The sequence below is a fragment of the Eupeodes corollae genome, chromosome 3, assembly GCF_945859685.1.
Source record: "Eupeodes corollae chromosome 3, idEupCoro1.1, whole genome shotgun sequence".
In the NCBI taxonomy this organism is placed as follows: domain Eukaryota; kingdom Metazoa; phylum Arthropoda; class Insecta; order Diptera; family Syrphidae; genus Eupeodes; species Eupeodes corollae.
In genome coordinates, this window is record NC_079149.1 from 70,136,356 (window position 1) to 70,156,355 (window position 20,000).

Here is a 20,000-nt window from a genome sequence, read left to right on the forward strand (position 1 = left end):
AATCCAAGTGCCAATCCCTCCCAGCCCAGCTTTTTGGGATTAATTTAACAATTTTACCTTAGTTAAGAAGTTGGTTTAGTTAGTTTTAGACGTTTTAGTTTAGTTAGTTCAGTTGAACTTTTGTATTCGGTGATATCTGACGCGTCCTCTTTTAGCTCTCGTTCATCGCCGACGGCTTACTTTTCTCAGAGTTTACATTTGTTTGTGTCAAGTGTCCATAAACGCAATCGCAGTGATAAAAAGAAATTGTAAACATATTCCGTTCGTTTTTATTTCGTAAAAATCTGGAAGTCTTGTATGTTTTATTTTGGATAAACAGTTGTTTTGTTAATTAGATCAGCAACTCGTCTTTCGGAATTTCATTATGCCTGAGTAAGTAATCTCTGCTTGGTTGGATATCAAAGTGTATACCTACTTGGAACTAAGAAAAAGTTGATGCTTTATGAAATGATTCATTCCATATGGAAATAATTCCCTACGTATGTATGTATGTACGTCAACATTGGCTTGAATCAAAAGTTTAATAAGCAAATTAATTTTGGAATATTTGATATGCGCATACATATTAGAATGAAAGTGGTTGCATATTTAATATTTTCTAAATTTCTTAACCTTTATACATATATTATCATCAGATTGGTATACCTATACTTTCTTTAATATGTATTCCAAGAATCATTAAGTTTTTTTTAGAGTAGAAATTAGTTATATAGTGCAAAGGGTAAAGTTGTTAATAAACTGGCTTTTGAGCGCCTAGTTAATAATAATTTGCATCCATTTGTATGTAATTTCTTAAGCAAGGGTCAATAATAAATTCTTATAATGAAAGCAAATAAATAAACGTCATTGACGAGGTTTGTTTTTTCTTCGTATCGCTAAATCTTTGGTCTACAAGGCTTTTTTTTGTTGGCGATAAAATTGCACTTTTTCGCTAAGGTTTGTTGGTCTGAATTCAAATCCGACTTTTATCATGTATTTAGGTATAAGCATTGTATTAGCCTTTTTGAGGCTATCTAAATCTATGAAGTTTTCCAAACCAATAGGTACTTCCTGCATAATTTTTATAGATTTCACCTGATTCAAATGTACCTGTCTTAAAGAAATATTGAATTATATATGTTGTAACGGGTTTTAACAGAAAAAGGCAAAACGATTTAAACCTAATATCTATTTGTTTTTGTAAAAAATTTGTGTTTACCGCATCAAAAAATAAGAATAATTTTTAAAATGGGTACCTACTTATATATACGGTGACCATAATTTCCGGGACAAAATAATGAACAGTGCCCAAAATTTGAAAAAAATGTTGACCAATTTTCAACTTTTTTTTATATTTCATTGAGTACTAGTGAATAAATATAATTAATATATATAGTATAATTAGGTATATGTTATAAATATAGTATAGTTAGGAATATTAAAAAAAAAGAACTTTCATCGATAATCAACAAAACAAACATAAAAACAACACAGATTCTTTAAGTCTCTAACTTATTAACAAACAAAAATAAACAACACCCTTAATTCCTTTTATCATATTCGCTAGTCAAAAAACTTTGACATTGAATTACAAAATATTAATATTGTTAAAATTAGTAGGTACTTTTCTGAAGAATAATTTTTTTAATCAATTCTGGCTTTGCTTTGAATAATTCTTAAATTCGGTGCAATTTAATTCATGGTTGCATTTTCAAATTAAAATAGACCTGATTGTTTTAATTTTCATATTGTTTTTTCTTTTGTCCATAAATTGTTTAAATTTGAGAAAACTCTCTGTAAGGGGCATTAGACCCAGGAAGGCATAAACAAATCTCTGAGATTTTTGAAATGTTTTCATACTGTATCATTTTTTTATTGAAAAACTTGAAAATTTCGACCCACCTTTCTCCATTCAACAATTTTTTCTGAAGAAACATACCGTTTTACACATGAAAACTCTTCGAAAACATCAGTGTCATTAAATGAAATATTGCTTCTCTTTTTCATAATATACATTAAACTTAACTCCTCTTTGTCCCAGAAAAGAGTGTAATCCTTGCTCTTGATTTATTTTTGGAAAGAAGGATTTTTCAACAATGCAATAATTCTTTGTTTGCTTAGGCTTTCCTTAAAGAAAAAGTAATATAAAAATCAGCAAATAATGAACTTTTTTATTTTTTCCGACACAAAATAATTCATAATGAATATTTTCTTCAAATAATAAACTGTTCATTATAATAACGGATGGTCACCGTACCTATATACCTATTTAAAACTTGAGCAGACAGTTTAAAGTTTGACTCGAAATAACAACTAAAATTAATTCCAAAACGTATTTCTCAACTCCATTTAGGGTCAAATGGAAACTAATAACTATTAAAAATTTCCAGAAACTAAGTAATATACTAAAATGACTTGAACTTTGGAAGATAAACATTTGTACTTTGCGAAATCATCATACCTAGGTACCTACAATTTATTCTTAAGGTATAGGTAGCTTGTGTTTTACATCAGCTTCAAAAACATCGCTTTTGGTTGTCTTTAGGGTTTTTAAAGGGGCACATTTTAAACACCTGGTGTGATAGACAAGTTTTAAAGCGAGATTCAATTTAAAGACATTGGTCACATTTACAAAGCTAGTGGCTACGTAGTCAAGAGATTCTGATTGGATAAATCTTACTACAAAACTAGTTATAATTTCCCCTCCGACGTAGTGTAAAAATTTCGGCTACAAAGTTAGTGCGCACTGGTTTTGACGTTTCACAATCAGCTGCTCCGTAAGGGCACAACAATTAAAAATGCAAATAATCTTTCAGTATTTAAATACAAAGATAAATCAATCATATTATATTTTCTATTTACTATTTAAAGTTCTGAAAACACATTTGTTTCTTATTTCATATATGTATTTGTATTTGTCATTAATATGACAGTTCCGGGTTGAATAGCTTTGTAGCTCAATTTTGCATTCACATAGCTAGTTGAATTTTGACTATGTAGTCATTGGTCTTGCTTTAACGCTACTGTCGCCACGTGACCGGCAATGCCCAAGAAACAGGCAACCATTTGCTTCGATGTGCTTCTTCCGCGAACAACTTTTGCTGGATTGGGCTCATCTTGGAACCCATACAATTGATTGCTTTGTTTCGGGCTTTTACACATAGATTCATGTTTCGTCACCTGTGTAGATATTATACACAGCCTTGATGCACCTTAACCGTATTTTTTCACCATTTCCTTACACCAGTCGACACGAACCTTCTATTGAGAGTTTGTCAGATTATGCGGGATCCAACGCGAACAAACCGAAGAATTAAGTTCATTGCTGCACTTTTGTCTTGATAATCCACGTGGAATGTTATGAAGAATAAACGTACGAAAATGTTCACGAGTTACTTCTATTTCTTGCCCGAGATCAAGTTACTGTCAACAATACAAATCGCTCTCAAATAAAACATGTTCTATAGAAGTTTATGGTTAAAAATGTCAAACTTTCTCTTAAAAATGTCAGAGGGCGCCTGGCAACACTTACTTTTCCCTAGGCTAAAAATATAAATAGCAACCCTTGTACATACATAACTCGCACACATGAATAGTTGAGAGTTGTAAGTCACTAGGCTCATTCTCAACAAGCTGTTGCACTATCTAGTTTATTTACTTAATGTATGTACAAATGTTTGCAAATGTACTTGCATTCATAACATGAATGTTCCCAAATGTCCTATTTAGACAAGGATTGGTTTTAATTTTATAAAAATTATTAAATTTAGAAATTCAAAGAAAATTCTTGCACATGGAATCCTAAAAGTATGTAAGGTAGGAAATTATGTTATTATAATTTTGACTTTCTAATTATTTAGACCTGATCAACAACAACAAGAAGAAATGTCATATTAACTTAAGGTTTTAATATCGTATCTCTTTTAACAATAAAACTATCTTTTAACAAGATAAAATGAGTTTTCTTGAAAGACTTAATTTGCAGTTAACTCCATTCTTTCAACCTAAATTTATATGAAGGCTATTTTCCAGACGTCAATAACTTCAAAATAAATATACTTTACTTCACTAACCCCTACCTTCAGTTGATCGTAAAAAAGTACAAAAAACATCGTTGTCTACAAAGCACCTTTTTGGTATTTTGTATTGTAAGGAAATATAACTTATTTCTATTCCAATTTGACAATTAACCCTTTTATACAAAACATTAAGTCAAACTGTGCAGAAAACAAATAAACCACAGCGTAATAAAGCTCAATTAAATGAAAAAACATGATAAGCTGTAATTTCGATCAGCTGTAGACTTGACTTGATAGTTAGGAAAACTTGCTTGACTAACTTTCCAAAAAGTTTGCCTTTTTTGCAACTGACCAATCAGAAACTAGAAACTTGCCTTACTTTCAAGTCTTTATGTTGCCTGAAAGTGTCCAATTCCACTTAGTACATATGTCAAAATGACAGCTAATCATAATTTTTCATTCAACTTAAAGCTGAACTTTATTACTCTTTGATTTATTTATTTTCTGCACAATGCCAATTATGTGTTATGTAAAAGCGTTCCTTATCAAATTGGTAAAGAACTAAGTAATTTATGTATTTGAAAACAAAATACCAGAAGCGATGGACTTTTAGCTTGCCTGAGAAGTATTTTGTAGACAATTATGTTTTAGTAGTTTTTGAATGATCAACTGGAATTAAAGGTTGGCGACTTCCGAATTTGAAGTTTATGACACTTTACCTACAAACTAGTTGCCTTGATGAAAATTTACGTTCAAAGAAAGCAGTTGAAGTCCTCTATGTTGTCTGAACCCGCCCATGGTAATGCACATAAGTATATCGTTTTATCTACATAAATTCTAGGTTTCTTCTTCTTTTTAATATGGCGCAGTCCAGTGTCAACTAGAGCCTCACCCCACAAACTTCTCCATCTAGCTCGGTCCCTAGCTAGATGTCTCCAAGTTGGGTATGGTCACTTTCCACTTGTGCGCGCCACCTGATTCGCGGTCTTCCTCTACTGCGCTGTCCTGTGGGTGAGGATTCGAAGACTTTCCGGGCCGGATCATTTATTCCATGCGCTCTACGTGACCCAGCCATCTTAGTCGTTGGACTTTTACCCTTCTGGCTAAGTCTACGTCGCTATACAGCCCGTACAGTTCGTAGTTTCATCATACATCATGCATACGGGACCGTAGATCACACGAAGAACTTTTCTCTCGAACCGACCCAAGGTGCTTTCATGCGCTTTTGTCATAGTCCATGCTTCTGCACCGTATACTATCCAGATTTCTATACTATCATTTTTTAAACAAAAAAATGACAAGTTTTCTGTTAATGTATACCAAGTTAAGTATAAAGTATATTGTTAATTTTGGAGAAAGCTAACCTCCTTAGATAGCTACAAAAATGTCTCTCTACATATTAATTTTAATCAAAAATTTATAAGAACCTGTATATTATGCTTACAAATCAAATCAGAAAATTAGCGTTCGCTACAAATCGTACAAAGTACGACTGATATACATAATTATGTAAAATTATATATGTATTTCATTGTTACCTACTTTTTGCTTTTCTATGGATTTGCTTAAATAATTTCCATAAAACTAAAATTTGTTCATAACATGTGTTGTACAAAACTCGTTATAAAGTCGTTAATGGATGCGATACGTTTCTTCTGCAAATCACATCTATGATTGAGTCGTCTCTCGTCTACCTCTACAATCACACGAGGAAAAAAGCTAAGAAAACTAGTTTTTTTGTTTACTTAATAATTAATTTTTTTCGTATCTTCCACTGTGTGGTATGGAGCGATTAATTACACATGCACAAGCACATGCATATTATATTCTCATATCTGATACAAGGAAAGATGCGTGATGATGTCTACTTTTTTCTAGGTATCAACATAAAGTGCTAATAAGTTCCGAACCAGCAGCGTTGCCGTGCACCAAAATGTAGTGCGTACTTTTTCAACATTTTTACGAAGTTATGGGACAAAAGTTGTACCACGTATTTCATATAAAAACACGTTCATACAAAATTTAATGTCAATTGATTAATATCTGTGTTTACTGTTTTTATTTATTTAATTTATTTAAAATCTTTAAAGAAATAATTTCAGGTTAATATCTCACAAAATTGGCACAATTATTCGAGTTGAATTGTACAAAATCTTTATAGCTCATTAACGAGTGAGCTACTTGCATATGATGAAGTATTTCGATTATTTGTTTTTATGTTGTTGAAAGAATCTGCCTTACAGCAGATGGAAAAGTGTGTGAAAGGTTTAGTAATCAATTTGTATGCAAATCCTTACAATTGCGATTTTATATTCCTCTTAATTGAAACGGTCATATATCTCATTCGATATAATGATTATCATGGTTTATTTCTTCTAAGCATAGCTCAATACAAAAAAAGCACATAACTTAAATAAACTTTTTTGTGTTTTATCGTTTTTATTTTTGTTTCTGAGCTTAACAAAAAGTTGGTTAATAAATTTTTAAAAAAATCGGACCCAGAATTTAGAGAATTCATTTTTCACATTTACTTTTTTTTGCATGTTGGTAAACAAATTTGAAACTATAAGTTTTTTGCTTAAGTATCATACTTGAAAACTCAAAAGTTTAAATATTTATTAAAAAAAAAATATGTTATAAAATTTAAAAAAAAAGTAACGCCCCTAGAAAACATTGTGCCCAAAATGTTGTCGTTTGAAATGTTTTAATATCACTGATAGTTTTTAAGAATCTGTCTTCAACTTTCACTCTAAAGCTCTAAGTACTAAAGTTCTATATACTAGTTGTAAGTAAATTTCAAGTGACATTGATTTGTTGAATCTACTTATATTGGTACTTAAATATAAAAACGATCGTGCACTTTGTGGCAACGCTGCAGCTAGTGGTGGTGTCTACTTTTTCTGAGTATTGACATAAATTGCTAATAAGTTCGGTACCTATGATTATGTGAAATAAGATAGAACGATTCGTGAACAGAGACATGGCGCATTAGTAAAATGTTGAAGCCAGATGATTTGAATAATTTAAAACGATTTTAACATCGTACTTTCTTTTAACAATCTGCTAAAGTAAAAATCACGGAATGACAACCTTAACTTTTACCAATTTCTTAAATCCATATGACATCTGTACAATTATTCTTATAAGAACAGTGGATATAATGGTCCAAGTAAAAGTTGGGAATTCCAATTAAGAGGTCCGTAATCGCTTTGTTTATTTTCACGAACTGCCCTTCTCTAATATAGGGCAATTATCAATTTACAAGATAACAAAACGAAAAGAGGGGTTTTAATTTTTGGACTAGGTATATTAGTAAATTGCTAAATATTTAGCAAATTGTTAAACCCTTAACAATAGGTTGTTTAAAATTTGGCGCCAACAAGGTTGTGTAAAAATTGTAGAAAAGTGTACAATCTCATGACCGTGGCCCCAAAATTCAAAATAAGCGTTTTTAGAATAACGCTTTTGGAGTTTTAACAGTCGTTAACGCATATCTAACATATTTTTCAACTAACATGGAATTATCCTTTTCAGGACCATATAATAAACCATTTTTACATACACATCGGTGAATTCTGAAAATGTAATAAAAAAAATACGCAGGTTTGTTTTATGAAACTTTCTCAAGATATATATTAAAAAAGATTTGCGTCCGATTAATGTGATTGACGTCAATAAACTTCCAATGAATCAAAATAATGGTTGGTGTGGAAAATTTCAAGAAATTTCATTAAGATATTGAACAATCAATTTGAAGGGACTCTTTTAAGGTGTGATATGGTTTTTACTTTTTCTTCTTTATCTTAAAATCCGAAAGTTTAAATGGTTTAAAATGTATGTAGTACTGTCCTTTCGATTCCAGCTACTTGCAAACGCGATTAACCACAACCCATGAGGAAGACTTTGTTACAGCGAAAAGGTTTGCTAATTGTCGAAAAGTTACAGAGTTGCTGATGTACCAAGTGTATGCACCCTATTTTAATTCGTCCTCCACTATTAATTGCATGAAGAGATAAATAATGCTGAGAATTAGATGCAGGAAAAAAATAATGATTAAGTTAAATCTCAATGGAATATAGAATAGCAAAGCTTACTTATCAGACGCTCTATTGTTGAACGCCGCAATCTGAAGTGGGATTGATATCTTCTTCACTGGCCATTATGAAGAAATCCACAGTGGCATGTTTATTATCATCTGTTGAGTCTTCGAGACTAGTATGCACTTCAAAAAACATTCCTGGGATGATTTCATTCGCGCTGGCACTGGACTCGATCAATTCACGCAAAAGCTGCAATTGTTAAATAAACTTTGTTTTATAGAATCTCAATTTTCAGATGTTTTCTTACCATTTTTTCTTGAAAATTGTCCTTTTTTTTTGCTAAATTTGTAAAGTTGTACCAATATTTAAATACAAATATCTGGCTACTGCGAATCGTTTTGCTGGCAATTTCTTACTTAAATACGAAAAAGGCGCACTTGATGAACTTTGTCATCGAACTTTAATGAAAATTAACACGCGGAAATCGTAACCTTTCATTAATCGTGTTCTTCAGGGTAAACCCACCTTTATTCAACCCATACCATTATTTATGTAGTACATACCCACAACTCTGCCCACTGAAAAAACATAACTATGGGCATTTGAGTATAGTTCGTGGGCACATAAATTTGAGTGTTATTAGTATTACATATTTATATGTATCTTCTGCGTTTTAATCGTATGCTTTATGCGTATGATTTGAAGAATATATTTTTTATTGCACTAAAGATTGTGTTGCAACTCATTTTGTATAGGGTACAAATTTAATCGAAATCCGACCACAATGTTTCCCAAATGTTTTGTAGACCAGATTGATTTCAGATTGATTTATTTCTGTTAAAGTAATTTTGATTACAAATTTAACGTTAATTATTTAGCGTAAAATACTTTTTAGGTATGGCCTTGGCCGTCACCTCAGATGGCAAGTGAAATAATATTTTTTTAAACAATTTATAACAATACGTTTTTTTTTAAAACAATTTTTGTTTTTAAATAAATATTTAGTACATAGGTTGGGTATTTTTTGTTTTTGGAAAACTTTTTTAAAATTCTTCTGCTATTATTTTGGCTCTGTAGCTAGCAGCTTCCTTACAGTAATTAAGTGTGCAGTAATATCGTCTATAAAGAGATGACTGCGCTTGTTCTTTAAACTCCTCTCTCAGTTTCTCATCCAGTCTCCTTATGACAACATACAAATTCTCTCTCCAAGCATCCATATTAGCAAACGTAACATTTAGATCCAGGTTGTATCTTCTTGCCAAAATTTGTCACTTTTTGTAAAGCAAAGATTTGAAAGAGATAGAGAGAGTTACAACAAGCCTAGTCAGACGGTTAGATGGCTGCGACATTGCTTTCGTTATATAATCAAAGTAAAGCTTCAAGGTTGCAGTAAATAATGGCGACAGTCCCGTTTCTAATAAAAGCATATAGTTTGGACAGTTCGAAGGGAGTTTGAAGAATCTCTTGAGAAAAAATCTAAGTAATTTTTCAACTTCTTCACTTTGTTCGTAACCCCAAACCTGAGCAGCGTAAAACATGACTGATTTAGAAGTCGCATCAAAAAGTTTATACTTTGCACTTAAACTGAGTGTACTCGAATTGATGCAGGATTTTCATGTAGAGTTCAGTGCTGTTTTAGCTAGCTTCAGCTTTTTGGAAAGATGACTTTTCAGAGATAAATTTGACAATTTCAATATCTTCACCAGTGAATTTCCACTTTTCATTTTGGGCATATCATCCACCGGGCTTTCGAAATATCATTATTTTGGACTTACTCAAATTCACCGTGAGATTTCATTTTGCGCAGTATTCTTCAAGGTCCAAAATCATGCGACTAAGTCCTTGAGTCATGCCCGATAAGAGAACAATATCATCAGCATACATGAGCATCATTGAGCACTTTAATTCTCCTTCCAGCCCACAAAATTCCACCACAAAGCACATCATTCAGGTCGTCAAGAAATAGAATCAACAAAAGAGTTCTTAGAACACAACCCTGCTTTACTCCAATGTTTTGTATTCAATTAATTTTTTAGTCAAAAAGCATTGCATAAAATATTTAAACGTCTTCGCGAGTATAAGCTTTACATTTTGTTCAAATTCTCAGCTACTATGTACCTATGTACTCCTTTATATTTGTACTTATGTTTTTTACGATAAGTTTTGTTTGTAGTTCAATTAAAAGGTTTTGAAATTATTATATCCAAAAAAGGTGTATGTGAAGAATGATAAACCTTTTAAAAGTCAAAACATATCAATTCCCTCCAGTCAATTCAGTTTTTTGTTGTATGTTTTTACCCGGTTAAGGATACCGCAGATTTGAAATTGTTACGAAACAGGGAAATTAAACAAAACACTTAACTGCTTCTCTGTTAGCACCTTTCGCCTAAATGTGATAATTCCTGACAACCTTATGGACTCGAGATTTGATGGGGGCTTATTATGTATATGTATAAATTGTTTCCATTTTCCTGAGTATATTAGATATTTACATAATTTCAATTGAAGTAAATAATTTAGCTTCATTAAATTCGTACATTGATTTAACACATTTTAGTCTTTGTGCCAATCGAGAGATAAGTAAATATCTTTTACAATTTTGGGACCAGCATGTCATTTGTATCAATTGAAACATTTTCCCTACAATATGTTATAAATAATAATAACGTATTAAGACATTCAAAATTCACCTTCTATTTGCAGATTAACATCTCCCATTACAAGCTTTTATGCTGGACGTAATGTTTTTATCACCGGTGCCACTGGATTTGTTGGAGTTTGCCTGATTGAAAAAATCCTTCGAGATTTGCCAAACATTGGTAAACTATACTTATTAATGCGCCCAAAAAAAGGAAAGTCAATTGAACAACGACTTAAGGATTTGGAAAAAAATTCAGTTTTTGATAAACTGAATGAAGGTGACGCCAGCTCTTTGTTTTCAAAATTAGTGCCAATAAGTGGAGATGTTGGAGAAGAAAATCTTGGAATATCCAAAGAAGATCAGGAGCTTTTAGCTCAAAACGTCAGTGTCGTCTTCCACTCTGCCGCCACGCTAGACTTCTTTCAATCTTTAAAAGAGACCACAAACATTAATTTGTTAGGTACCCGTCGTGTTATGGAATTGTGCAAAAAACTTCCAAAACTGGAGGTAAGTTCTTTCTTATTGTTCTCAAACCAATAAAAGTTAAAATTGTGTGTTTTTATTTTAGGCTCTTGTTCACGTATCTAGTGCTTTTGTGAATTCGTTCCTACTTGATACTGAAGAAATTCTTTATCCGGCTCCAGACGATCCAGAAAAGATAATTCATTTGGCACAAACATTAAGCGATGAAGCTTTGAAAGAACTGGAACCAAAGTAATTAAAAGAAATAAAAAATATATATGTATATGGGTATATTAAATTTAATTTATGTTTATATATAGGCTTTTAAAGGATCATCCTAATACTTATACTTTTACAAAACATTTGGCTGAACATGAGGTTGACAAATCCGCTAAGAGCTTTCCATGTGGCATCGTTAGACCGAGCATGAGTAAGTGCCTTGTAAATATTTGATAGTTATTTTATTTTGTTTAATAAAAAACGTACATTTTTACAATTTTAGTTACGGCTGCATGGAAGCAACCTGTTCCCGGTTGGACAATTTCGAAAAATGGGCCCCAAGGATTTTTCATGGGTGCGTCAAAAGGTGTTATTCGCCGTTTGCCTCTAGATCCATCATTGATTATGGACTACATCCCTGTTGATGTTGTAGTCAACCAGATACTGGTCACTGGATACTATGTCAATAGTCTCAAGTATGTAAATTACGTCCATAAATTAAACTTTTATAATACTTTACCGATAAAAAGTGTAATTTACACACTCTTATTACTTATTATCTTATATATGCATTACGTCGGCCTTTCACGACAGAAAATAACTGCACAAATTGACTTGAGCAAAAAATATAATTAAAACAACATTAATTAAGCGCCAAACCCCAATCTTTTGTATATGGTGATTATGTCGTGAATATCGGAATTTAGAGAAAGGATTTGCATATAATTCATCAATATGAATTATATATATATTATATATATATAATATTATGTATGTCAATAGCATACAAAATTTGATAGCATCAGCGCAAAATCGCAATAGTCTGGTCAATTTAGACTTAAAAATAATGGTCAAATAACAAAAATTCCGACAGAGCCAAATTTTGGTGGAGACCCTTGGTTAACCCTAAGAAAAAAGAATTTCCATTTATAAATATGAGGATAACATAAATATAATACATACAAAAGCCATTGGCCTTTTTGAAAATAAAGTTAATAACTACAAAAATAACATACATAACCTTCCCCAACCTCGAATTAAAAACCGATTGCACAAGCGTCCCTTTATTCCAAGGTCAAGGCTGAGAACATGGCTCTGTTCTATTTAAATTTGGTGATGATATCATCGTTAGTTCCATTACATTATCTTCTTTTTTCGTTTTACCTTTTTTATCGTTTCTTGCCATTGGTTTAAAATACAAGAAATATGCGCTTAAAATATGATCATGAAGTTTTTCTAAAATGAAAGCTCTGGGATTTGGTCTCAAAAAACTTTTTCGCATAGAAAACGACCTTAAAGGAAACAATCTGAAGATTGACGATCTTCATCCCAATTTAGTGATGTGAAGATTTTTTAATTTGTGTATATCCTTCGTCTTTTTTAAGGACGTTTTCCATTCATTTGCAAATTGATTGACCCATTGACGATTCTACAGCACGTATTTTCGAAATTGCTTCGTCCATTAAATTTATTTGGTTTTTGAGTAAGTTTCCTCTCTAATTTATCTAAAGTCTCACCGAGGAACATATAGTTCGAGCTGTGAAACAGGTCCATGAGCCACGCATATGTCATGAATTATTTTTGGAAAAAAATCAGTATGTGAGCTGCTTTTACCAAATAAGGAGCTTCATCTGTTAAATAAGAAGGGTTTTATTTTTTTCGATATGTTCTCCAAAAAGGTTAACAGATTCGTCAAAAACTCGAGCGATTGTAGCGTGGTTTGTTTTCTGTAGCACAATAACATTGGCTAAATATTTTGTTTTGCTTATATCCTCATCTTTATGTAAGATACCTACAACTACATTTGCAACAAAACGACCATCAATCTATATATCAATGGTTTCATCAATGGAAACCAAAAAAAATATCTTTTACTCGTAGATAAATTTTAATCGAAACGATTTAATGCCATTTCAAAGCAAATTTCTTAATATGAAAAACTATCTGATTCTTTTGCTTCTAAGGCTGTCAAAAAAAATATGCCTTTGAATAGAAATCCGGGCCCTGCTTGTCAGTATTCCCTCCACGAGTCCAACTTCTGTCGCACTGTCAAATACAAAGATTCGTTCTTTAGCCGTACTACGCGAATGTGGAATGTCTTACCAAACTGACTTTCCCAGTTATTGCAATATTCAAGAATTCACAACCAATGTGCACCGACAACTCCTTTCAAACCCACTCTCACTTTCTTTGTGCTCAAATTGTGCATCTGCATAATAATGATATTAATATCCCCATGAGTGTGCACTCATACAAAAAAAAACACTTATAAGATAACAACTTTGTCAATTGTACTGTAAAGAAAACGTCCTTAAGGAATTTTTTTACTCAAAATCTTTAATCAAGATCGTGCATTTAATAAATAAATCATAGATATATTAGGTTCAGATTTAAGTTGAATTAAAAACATGATCCGCTGACATTTTGACATAAGTAGACTTGACTTCATAATAAGAAAGATTTTTCTTGACTAACTTTTGCAATCATCTTTCTTATAAAGTTGCCTTAATGGAATGCTGGCAGAACAGATAACAGAAACTTGCCTTACGTTCAAGTCCCTTTCAAAAAAATATTTTTGTAACCGATAGCGACTTTCGACAAAAAGAAAAAGAAAGAATTGGAATATTATCATAAAATAACAAAAACTGTTATTAAAAATTGTTCAATAGAATTAAATTGAGTTGAATCACTTTATCCATGTGATGACATGGCCATCACTTCTAAATGTATGCCTCCCGTCTTTTTTTAAAGTGATAAATCAGAATAAAGCGAAATTTCGAAGCATTTTTCGTTTAATGGTAATTTCAACCCTGGGTGCTCATTCCGTAAAACGATAATCATTAGACGATAGTGTTTCGACGATAGTCTCACTTCACGTAAGACGATAATTGTAGCTAAGTACGTATCGTCTGCTATTAATTTCCATTGATAACTAAGCGAATTGAAATAAAAAAGTTTCGGTGTAGTTTAGTTTTGTTACAAAATGTAAATAAAAACTCAAAGAAAAATACAATGAATTCGGTAACGAAGAAAATTAAGAGATGAATGGGACCTTCTATCTATTCTAACCCATATGTAAGCATTTTTTATATACGATCCGCAGTGGCCAGATTTTTGTATTTAAAAATTGGTACAACTGAAAGAAGATCTGTCAAAATAATAATAAAAAACTTCAAAAAGGGGGTTTGTTCGTAGACTACTACATTAACATTTGAGGACGTATTCACATAAGATCCATTTGAGGCTCGAATAAATGTCAAAAACCTATCCATAGTGAGATTCTACTCTAACTTTTATCGGTGTTATTCTCACTCACAGATATTGTTTTTGTTATTCGTATAAAATCCTACTTTACTATGGATAGATTTCCCAAAAAAACACGGGTTGATTAACATTAAAATTTGTAATTTAAATTATAATTTGTTCTAACTGCCATTTTCAAAATATGTACTGCCCTAAAGTATGCACTTGATTTGTTGTTCAACGCATGCTACACACACATTTATGCTAATATACATACGTCTCTAAATACGTCAAAAGAAATGGCGTTTTTGAATCAAATGCTGGTTGAACTCGTAGCGAGTTCGGTATCTACCTAGTTCATGCGTGTTTGGGTTCGTATCCCAGCACATGCATGAACATTTTTCGATTTAAACTATAAATAAAGCCTCCCTCTTTGGCCTATCTAAATCGTACATCTGATTTAGAGTGGAATGCTTCTATAGGGAGGTAGAATAAAGGAGAGATGGTTTTAAGCCTTCGGTGCTCAGATGTAATCCACTCTGAGACTTCGTCATCCTCATTACCAAGCTACAATTTTTTTTAAATTTTTGTTAAATAATTAAGAACAAATTATACAACAAGTAAGAAAGAAAATGTATCTTCAAAAAAAAAAATGGAAAAGTACCATCTAATTGGTTCCCTTTTTTTAATATTCAATAGCATTATTAAAGACATCCCTAAGCCAAGTTTTTCATTTTTAGAGTTGGGTTTTGTTTTTAAATATTACATGTTTTTAAATATAATATTAAAAAAAATTAGAATACGAATACATTCGTTATTGTATTGTTTTTCTATTGTGTTATTATTATTTTAGCAGCATTTGTATAACTAATGATTATCACTGTTTTAGTAACAAAAAAAGTTTGCTTTTGTATTGTATATAAGTACTAGCTGACCCGACAAACGTTGTTTTGTCATATAAATAATTTCTAGAGAATATTTTGCTTGAAATAATATAGAGCACTGTATACGGTGACAAAATATTAATATAACAAATCACAAAACCATTTTTTTAAATTTATTATAATTATTTTTTTAACTTTTATACATATCGCTAATTATGACAATACTACCAAAAATACAATATCACTTCCTAAATGCAACCGAGTGTACAATATTTTTTGTGATCCCATCTTTCCCCAATAAAAACAAACTGTATGGTTTGTCCATTCAAGAAACGTGTGGAAAACATGAAATGCTTAAATCTAAGCCGCAGATAGATATCGTTTGGCCTTGAGACTTATTGATAGTCATTGCAAATGCCAATCTAATTAAAAATTGAAGGCGTTTGAATTGCATTGGCACATTTGTGGGTATAATAAGGATTCGGGGCAATAATATATTTATTTTCACCTCGGAATTTTATAGCTTCGATAACATTTTTCATTAACTTTTTAATTACTAATTGCGTGCTGTTGCAGAAACGTAGTGGGTTCTAATTACGAAGAAGATTACCGGAGATCCAACCTTTAGTTGTAAATTATGCGGTTGAATATTGTATATTAATAGATTTGTATGACACCAAATCTCCTGATAACTAATGTTGCATCTTGAGATTCAATTCGTTGAAATCCGGGAAGTCTTTGCCTGAAATCACCTGAAAGGAGTAACAAATTGCTGCCAAATAGTCTGTCGTTGTTTTTTATATCTTTCAATGTCCTGTTCAACGCCTCAACCGAATATTTGTGTGCCATAGTGCATTCATCCCAGATGATAATTTTACACTGTTTCAGCACTCAGCACTGTGCCTATGGACACTTGATTTTTTATATTGCACACCGCGTCTGGGTTATTTTGAATATTTTGTGGCAGCTTAAATACTAAATGAGCTGTTCTACTTCCATCTCAATCTTAGAAGATGTAACAGACAATGCGGTACCATTATTTTATCGTATTTTAGCAAGAATTAGTGAAATAAGGAATTTTTTGGGAGGCCCACCTGGTGCATACAAAAAAAAGAATCCATCTTGTCCTGATGCAGTCATAAATTTGTCCTTTGTTCTTCATTCATTAGTTTAGTGGGACATTGCGAGCGACAATCGCTGCCATTTCTACAGTATTGTATTGTAGTCCTCGATCAAATTCACTGAGTGGTAAGTTGGCAATGATAATGCAAAGATCCTCAATAGCAATCAATGCTTCATTGTACATAGCGTCACTGAATACTATCGTAAGGTCGTTGCACCGTGTACGATGTTGATGCAATTAAACCATATCACTTAGGAATATAAAAAATAGATAAAACCTATTCTCATACCTACCGAATGTAAATGAAAAATTTCATAGAAATTCGTTTAGCCGTTTCGGAGGAGTATGGCAACTAAGACTGTGACATGGCAATTTTATATATCAGAATAAAATTATTGATGATCAAAAATAAGTTCCAAACAATAATAAATCTGTAGAAATTACTTCTAAATCAAATATTTTTAAACAAAACAAATTATAATATTTGTAAAACTGAGCTATCCAACTCTTATATACATTTAAAACCAATCATAACCCAAAAATATTGAAGAGTATGCTTAACTATATTTACTATGCCTTTCTTTCAGAGTTAAAAATAGTGGAACACCAGGTGATTTACAAATTTTCCATTGTACCTCAAGTACTTACAAACCGTTCCGTTTCGAGTCATTAGCTGATAAGATGAATATGTATATGCACAAGTATCCATTAAAATCTGCTGTTTGGTAAGTTGTTTCATTTTATTCTAAAGCAAACAATTTCATTAAAATGTGTGTTTTTTTTAATTATAAAGGTATCCCAATTTAAAGCTTGTGAAAAGCCTCTTCCTCTTCAGGATAGCTGCTATATTTTTCCATTTTTTGCCCGGATATATTTTGGATTTCGTTACAAAACTTGGTGGCGGAAGACCTATGTATACAATCAAATTTCCATTCATTGATTCAATAAATGTCATATTGTTAAATTTGATTTTTCTACAGATTAGTTCGACTTCACACAAATGTTTGGAATTCGCTCAACACCCTGGAACGTTTTATTTTCACCGAATGGCATTATGACAACAAGAAAACATTACAATTAGCCAAAGGTCTTGATCCTAAGGACCAAGAAGTATTCTTTATTGACATTGGCGAGCTTAAATGGGAAGACTACTTCCACAATATGCTCTTGGGTGTTCGTCAATATTTGAACAAAGAATCTCCAAAGAATCTTGAAGCTGCCCGAAAGAAGGAAAAGATGTATAAGTTGACAAACTAAAATATTTTTCAATGTTTAATATACATTTATTTTCAGTTTGTTGGGTCTTCATGTGCTCTTGCAGTGTTTATTCTATTTAGGAGTTTGGAAGCTAATAGGATTTGCATTTGGACTGTCCAATGCTAAGGCCGCCCTCTTACTCCCGGTTGTTTATGCCCTGTTTGGCATTTTGTAGATTACTTTTGTGAAGTATTCGAAAAAAATGGTGGTAAAGTTTCGTAAAAAAGAAGTAAAAATAAAACAACTACATAGTTAACTTTGGATAATATTTATTAAATATGATGTACTCGTATAATTTAAGCGGTTTGGAATGCAAAATAATTGTAGTTTTTTAACATCCAATAAAACTTATTAAAACTAAATATGTTTTGAATATATTGTCCTTTAAAGAACTTTCTGTAAAAACGCACATGCTCCGTATACTCTCCTAGTCAACTGAAATGAATGGAGAAAAATATATTATAATATTTTAATGTGCAAAAAGTGTTTGCAACAAAATGTTTCTTGGATGTTTGACATGATTGATTAACAGGAGAAAGGACGAAGAAGTTAAATAGGAGAATTTAATACTTTTGTTGGAAATAATAATTGCAAACAAAATATTTTAAGAACCATACCTCTGTAAAAGTTGCTAATGATAACTTGTATAATCCACCAGCTGAAAATCCCATATTACACTGCGATATCGTTAAAAAGATCATAATTGTTCGTTTGTCTTCTGGTTTCTCAATTTTATACCATTTGCTTGAGTAAATCGCATTACTGGCCTCAATGCACTTAAAGATATACAAATATGGAAGATTTTTTTTACATAGAACTAATAAATGCCTACCTTGTTGGACACAATTTCTCCAAGAAAACAATACATGAACAAGTGATAAGCACATGCTGCCATCATAAAAGGAGCTCCACTTATTGTACCCTAAATTATTTATAAATTGAAATATTATATTTCGTATTCGCAATAAATAAACTCATACTCCTTATACAAAGAAAATTATTGTGCTTTGCATGTTATGTATCACAATCATGGTTTTTGTTACTACATAGTTAACTATGAATTTGATTTGTTTTTTTTTCTTTCATTCTATCGATTTTATTTTAAAGAGAAAAATTTCAAAAACAAATTAGCGAGTTTTTTTTAAATTATAAAATTTTTGAGTATATGCATATTTTTATAGTAAAATTGCAATCTAAACCTAAGAACATTTTCATATTTTTATTATTATATTACACTAATCAATTATTCAAAACAATACTTTTTATTCTGAATTCAAATCTCGTCTCTAAATTTTTCTATGACATCTGGTGATACGTCGCCTTTTTAACTGAATATAAGTAAAGTAAGTTTAAAGTCGAATTTGAGTTAAGACTATTAAACCGATTGAAAAGTGCCATTTGATTACCAGGAACAAAACCTTATGCTATCAGAAATTGTATTAAAATGTAATTTGTAAGTAAATTGGCAAGACTTTTCATTTTGTCATCTATGTATATTAGAGGCGAATATTTATTTTTAATATTGCAAGTTGATTATGAAATTAACAGTCTATTATAATTTTTGTTGTCAATTTTAAATATAAATGCATTAGAAAATAGATTTTCAAATCAAAATATATAGGCGTAAAATTTTTAACAGAAGAAATCTATTCTAAATCATTTTAAAAGGGTCATCCCAAGTGATGGATTCAAAAAATCGATTTTTTTCATAAATTGCTAGTTTAATATGTCTAGAATATGGTAGTAAAGGAATTTTTAAAAATTCGATGTCGTTTTCAAGATACAGCAGATCCATGACAAAATATGGGGTAAAGTATCTTACATAATATGCACATCGGCGATGGTGACAGTAAAACTTTCAAATGGATTTAGGGTCACAGATGTCCTATAGACCGCGAAGCCCATACTTATGTTGAGAAACGTGTTGAAAAGCGAATCTCACGTTCTGAGCGGCGCGTAAGTGAGTAAGCCGTTAAACAAGCCAGAATTGATTCAAGAGCTGAACAATCTGCTTTGAAAGAAGAAGAGAAAAGAATACTCTGTGGACCAGGCATCGCCTATTGAACGGTTAGTTGATATTTTCATAGTTAAGAGAACTTGAAACGAGTTTTTCTCAAAACTGTGTTTTTCAAA

General features: G+C 31.5%; 2 protein-coding genes across 2 annotated transcripts in view; one reads left to right on the plus strand and one right to left on the minus strand.

Moving 5' to 3' along the window:
• Positions 1 to 18,229, plus strand: LOC129949814 (putative fatty acyl-CoA reductase CG8306). The gene is made up of 9 exons (XM_056061472.1): positions 1 to 372; positions 10,742 to 11,186; positions 11,248 to 11,393; positions 11,462 to 11,571; positions 11,644 to 11,836; positions 17,198 to 17,335; positions 17,404 to 17,523; positions 17,591 to 17,848; positions 17,904 to 18,229. Exons 1-9 carry the CDS (start codon positions 365 to 367, stop codon positions 18,040 to 18,042), a joined length of 1,557 nt encoding a protein of 518 aa, XP_055917447.1. The 5' UTR covers positions 1 to 364; the 3' UTR covers positions 18,043 to 18,229.
• The window catches only part of LOC129949815 (uncharacterized), a 14,007-nt gene continuing 12,126 nt past the window's right edge, over positions 18,120 to 20,000 (minus strand). The window contains exons 7-9 of the mRNA XM_056061474.1: positions 18,700 to 18,789; positions 18,485 to 18,643; positions 18,120 to 18,302 (exon numbers count right to left, since the gene is read on the minus strand). Coding sequence (XP_055917449.1) covers positions 18,252 to 18,302; positions 18,485 to 18,643; positions 18,700 to 18,789 — 300 coding nt within the window. The 3' untranslated portion in view covers positions 18,120 to 18,251. The remainder of the gene's footprint in view (positions 18,303 to 18,484; positions 18,644 to 18,699; positions 18,790 to 20,000) is intronic.

Coding starts and splice junctions, on each gene's coding strand:
- LOC129949814 (XM_056061472.1), top strand. Junction 11,837..17,197: donor TACTATGTCAATAGTCTCAA/GTATGTAAATTA, acceptor CCTTTCTTTCAG/AGTTAAAAATAGTGGAACAC. Junction 17,849..17,903: donor GCCCGAAAGAAGGAAAAGAT/GTATAAGTTGAC, acceptor ATTTATTTTCAG/TTTGTTGGGTCTTCATGTGC.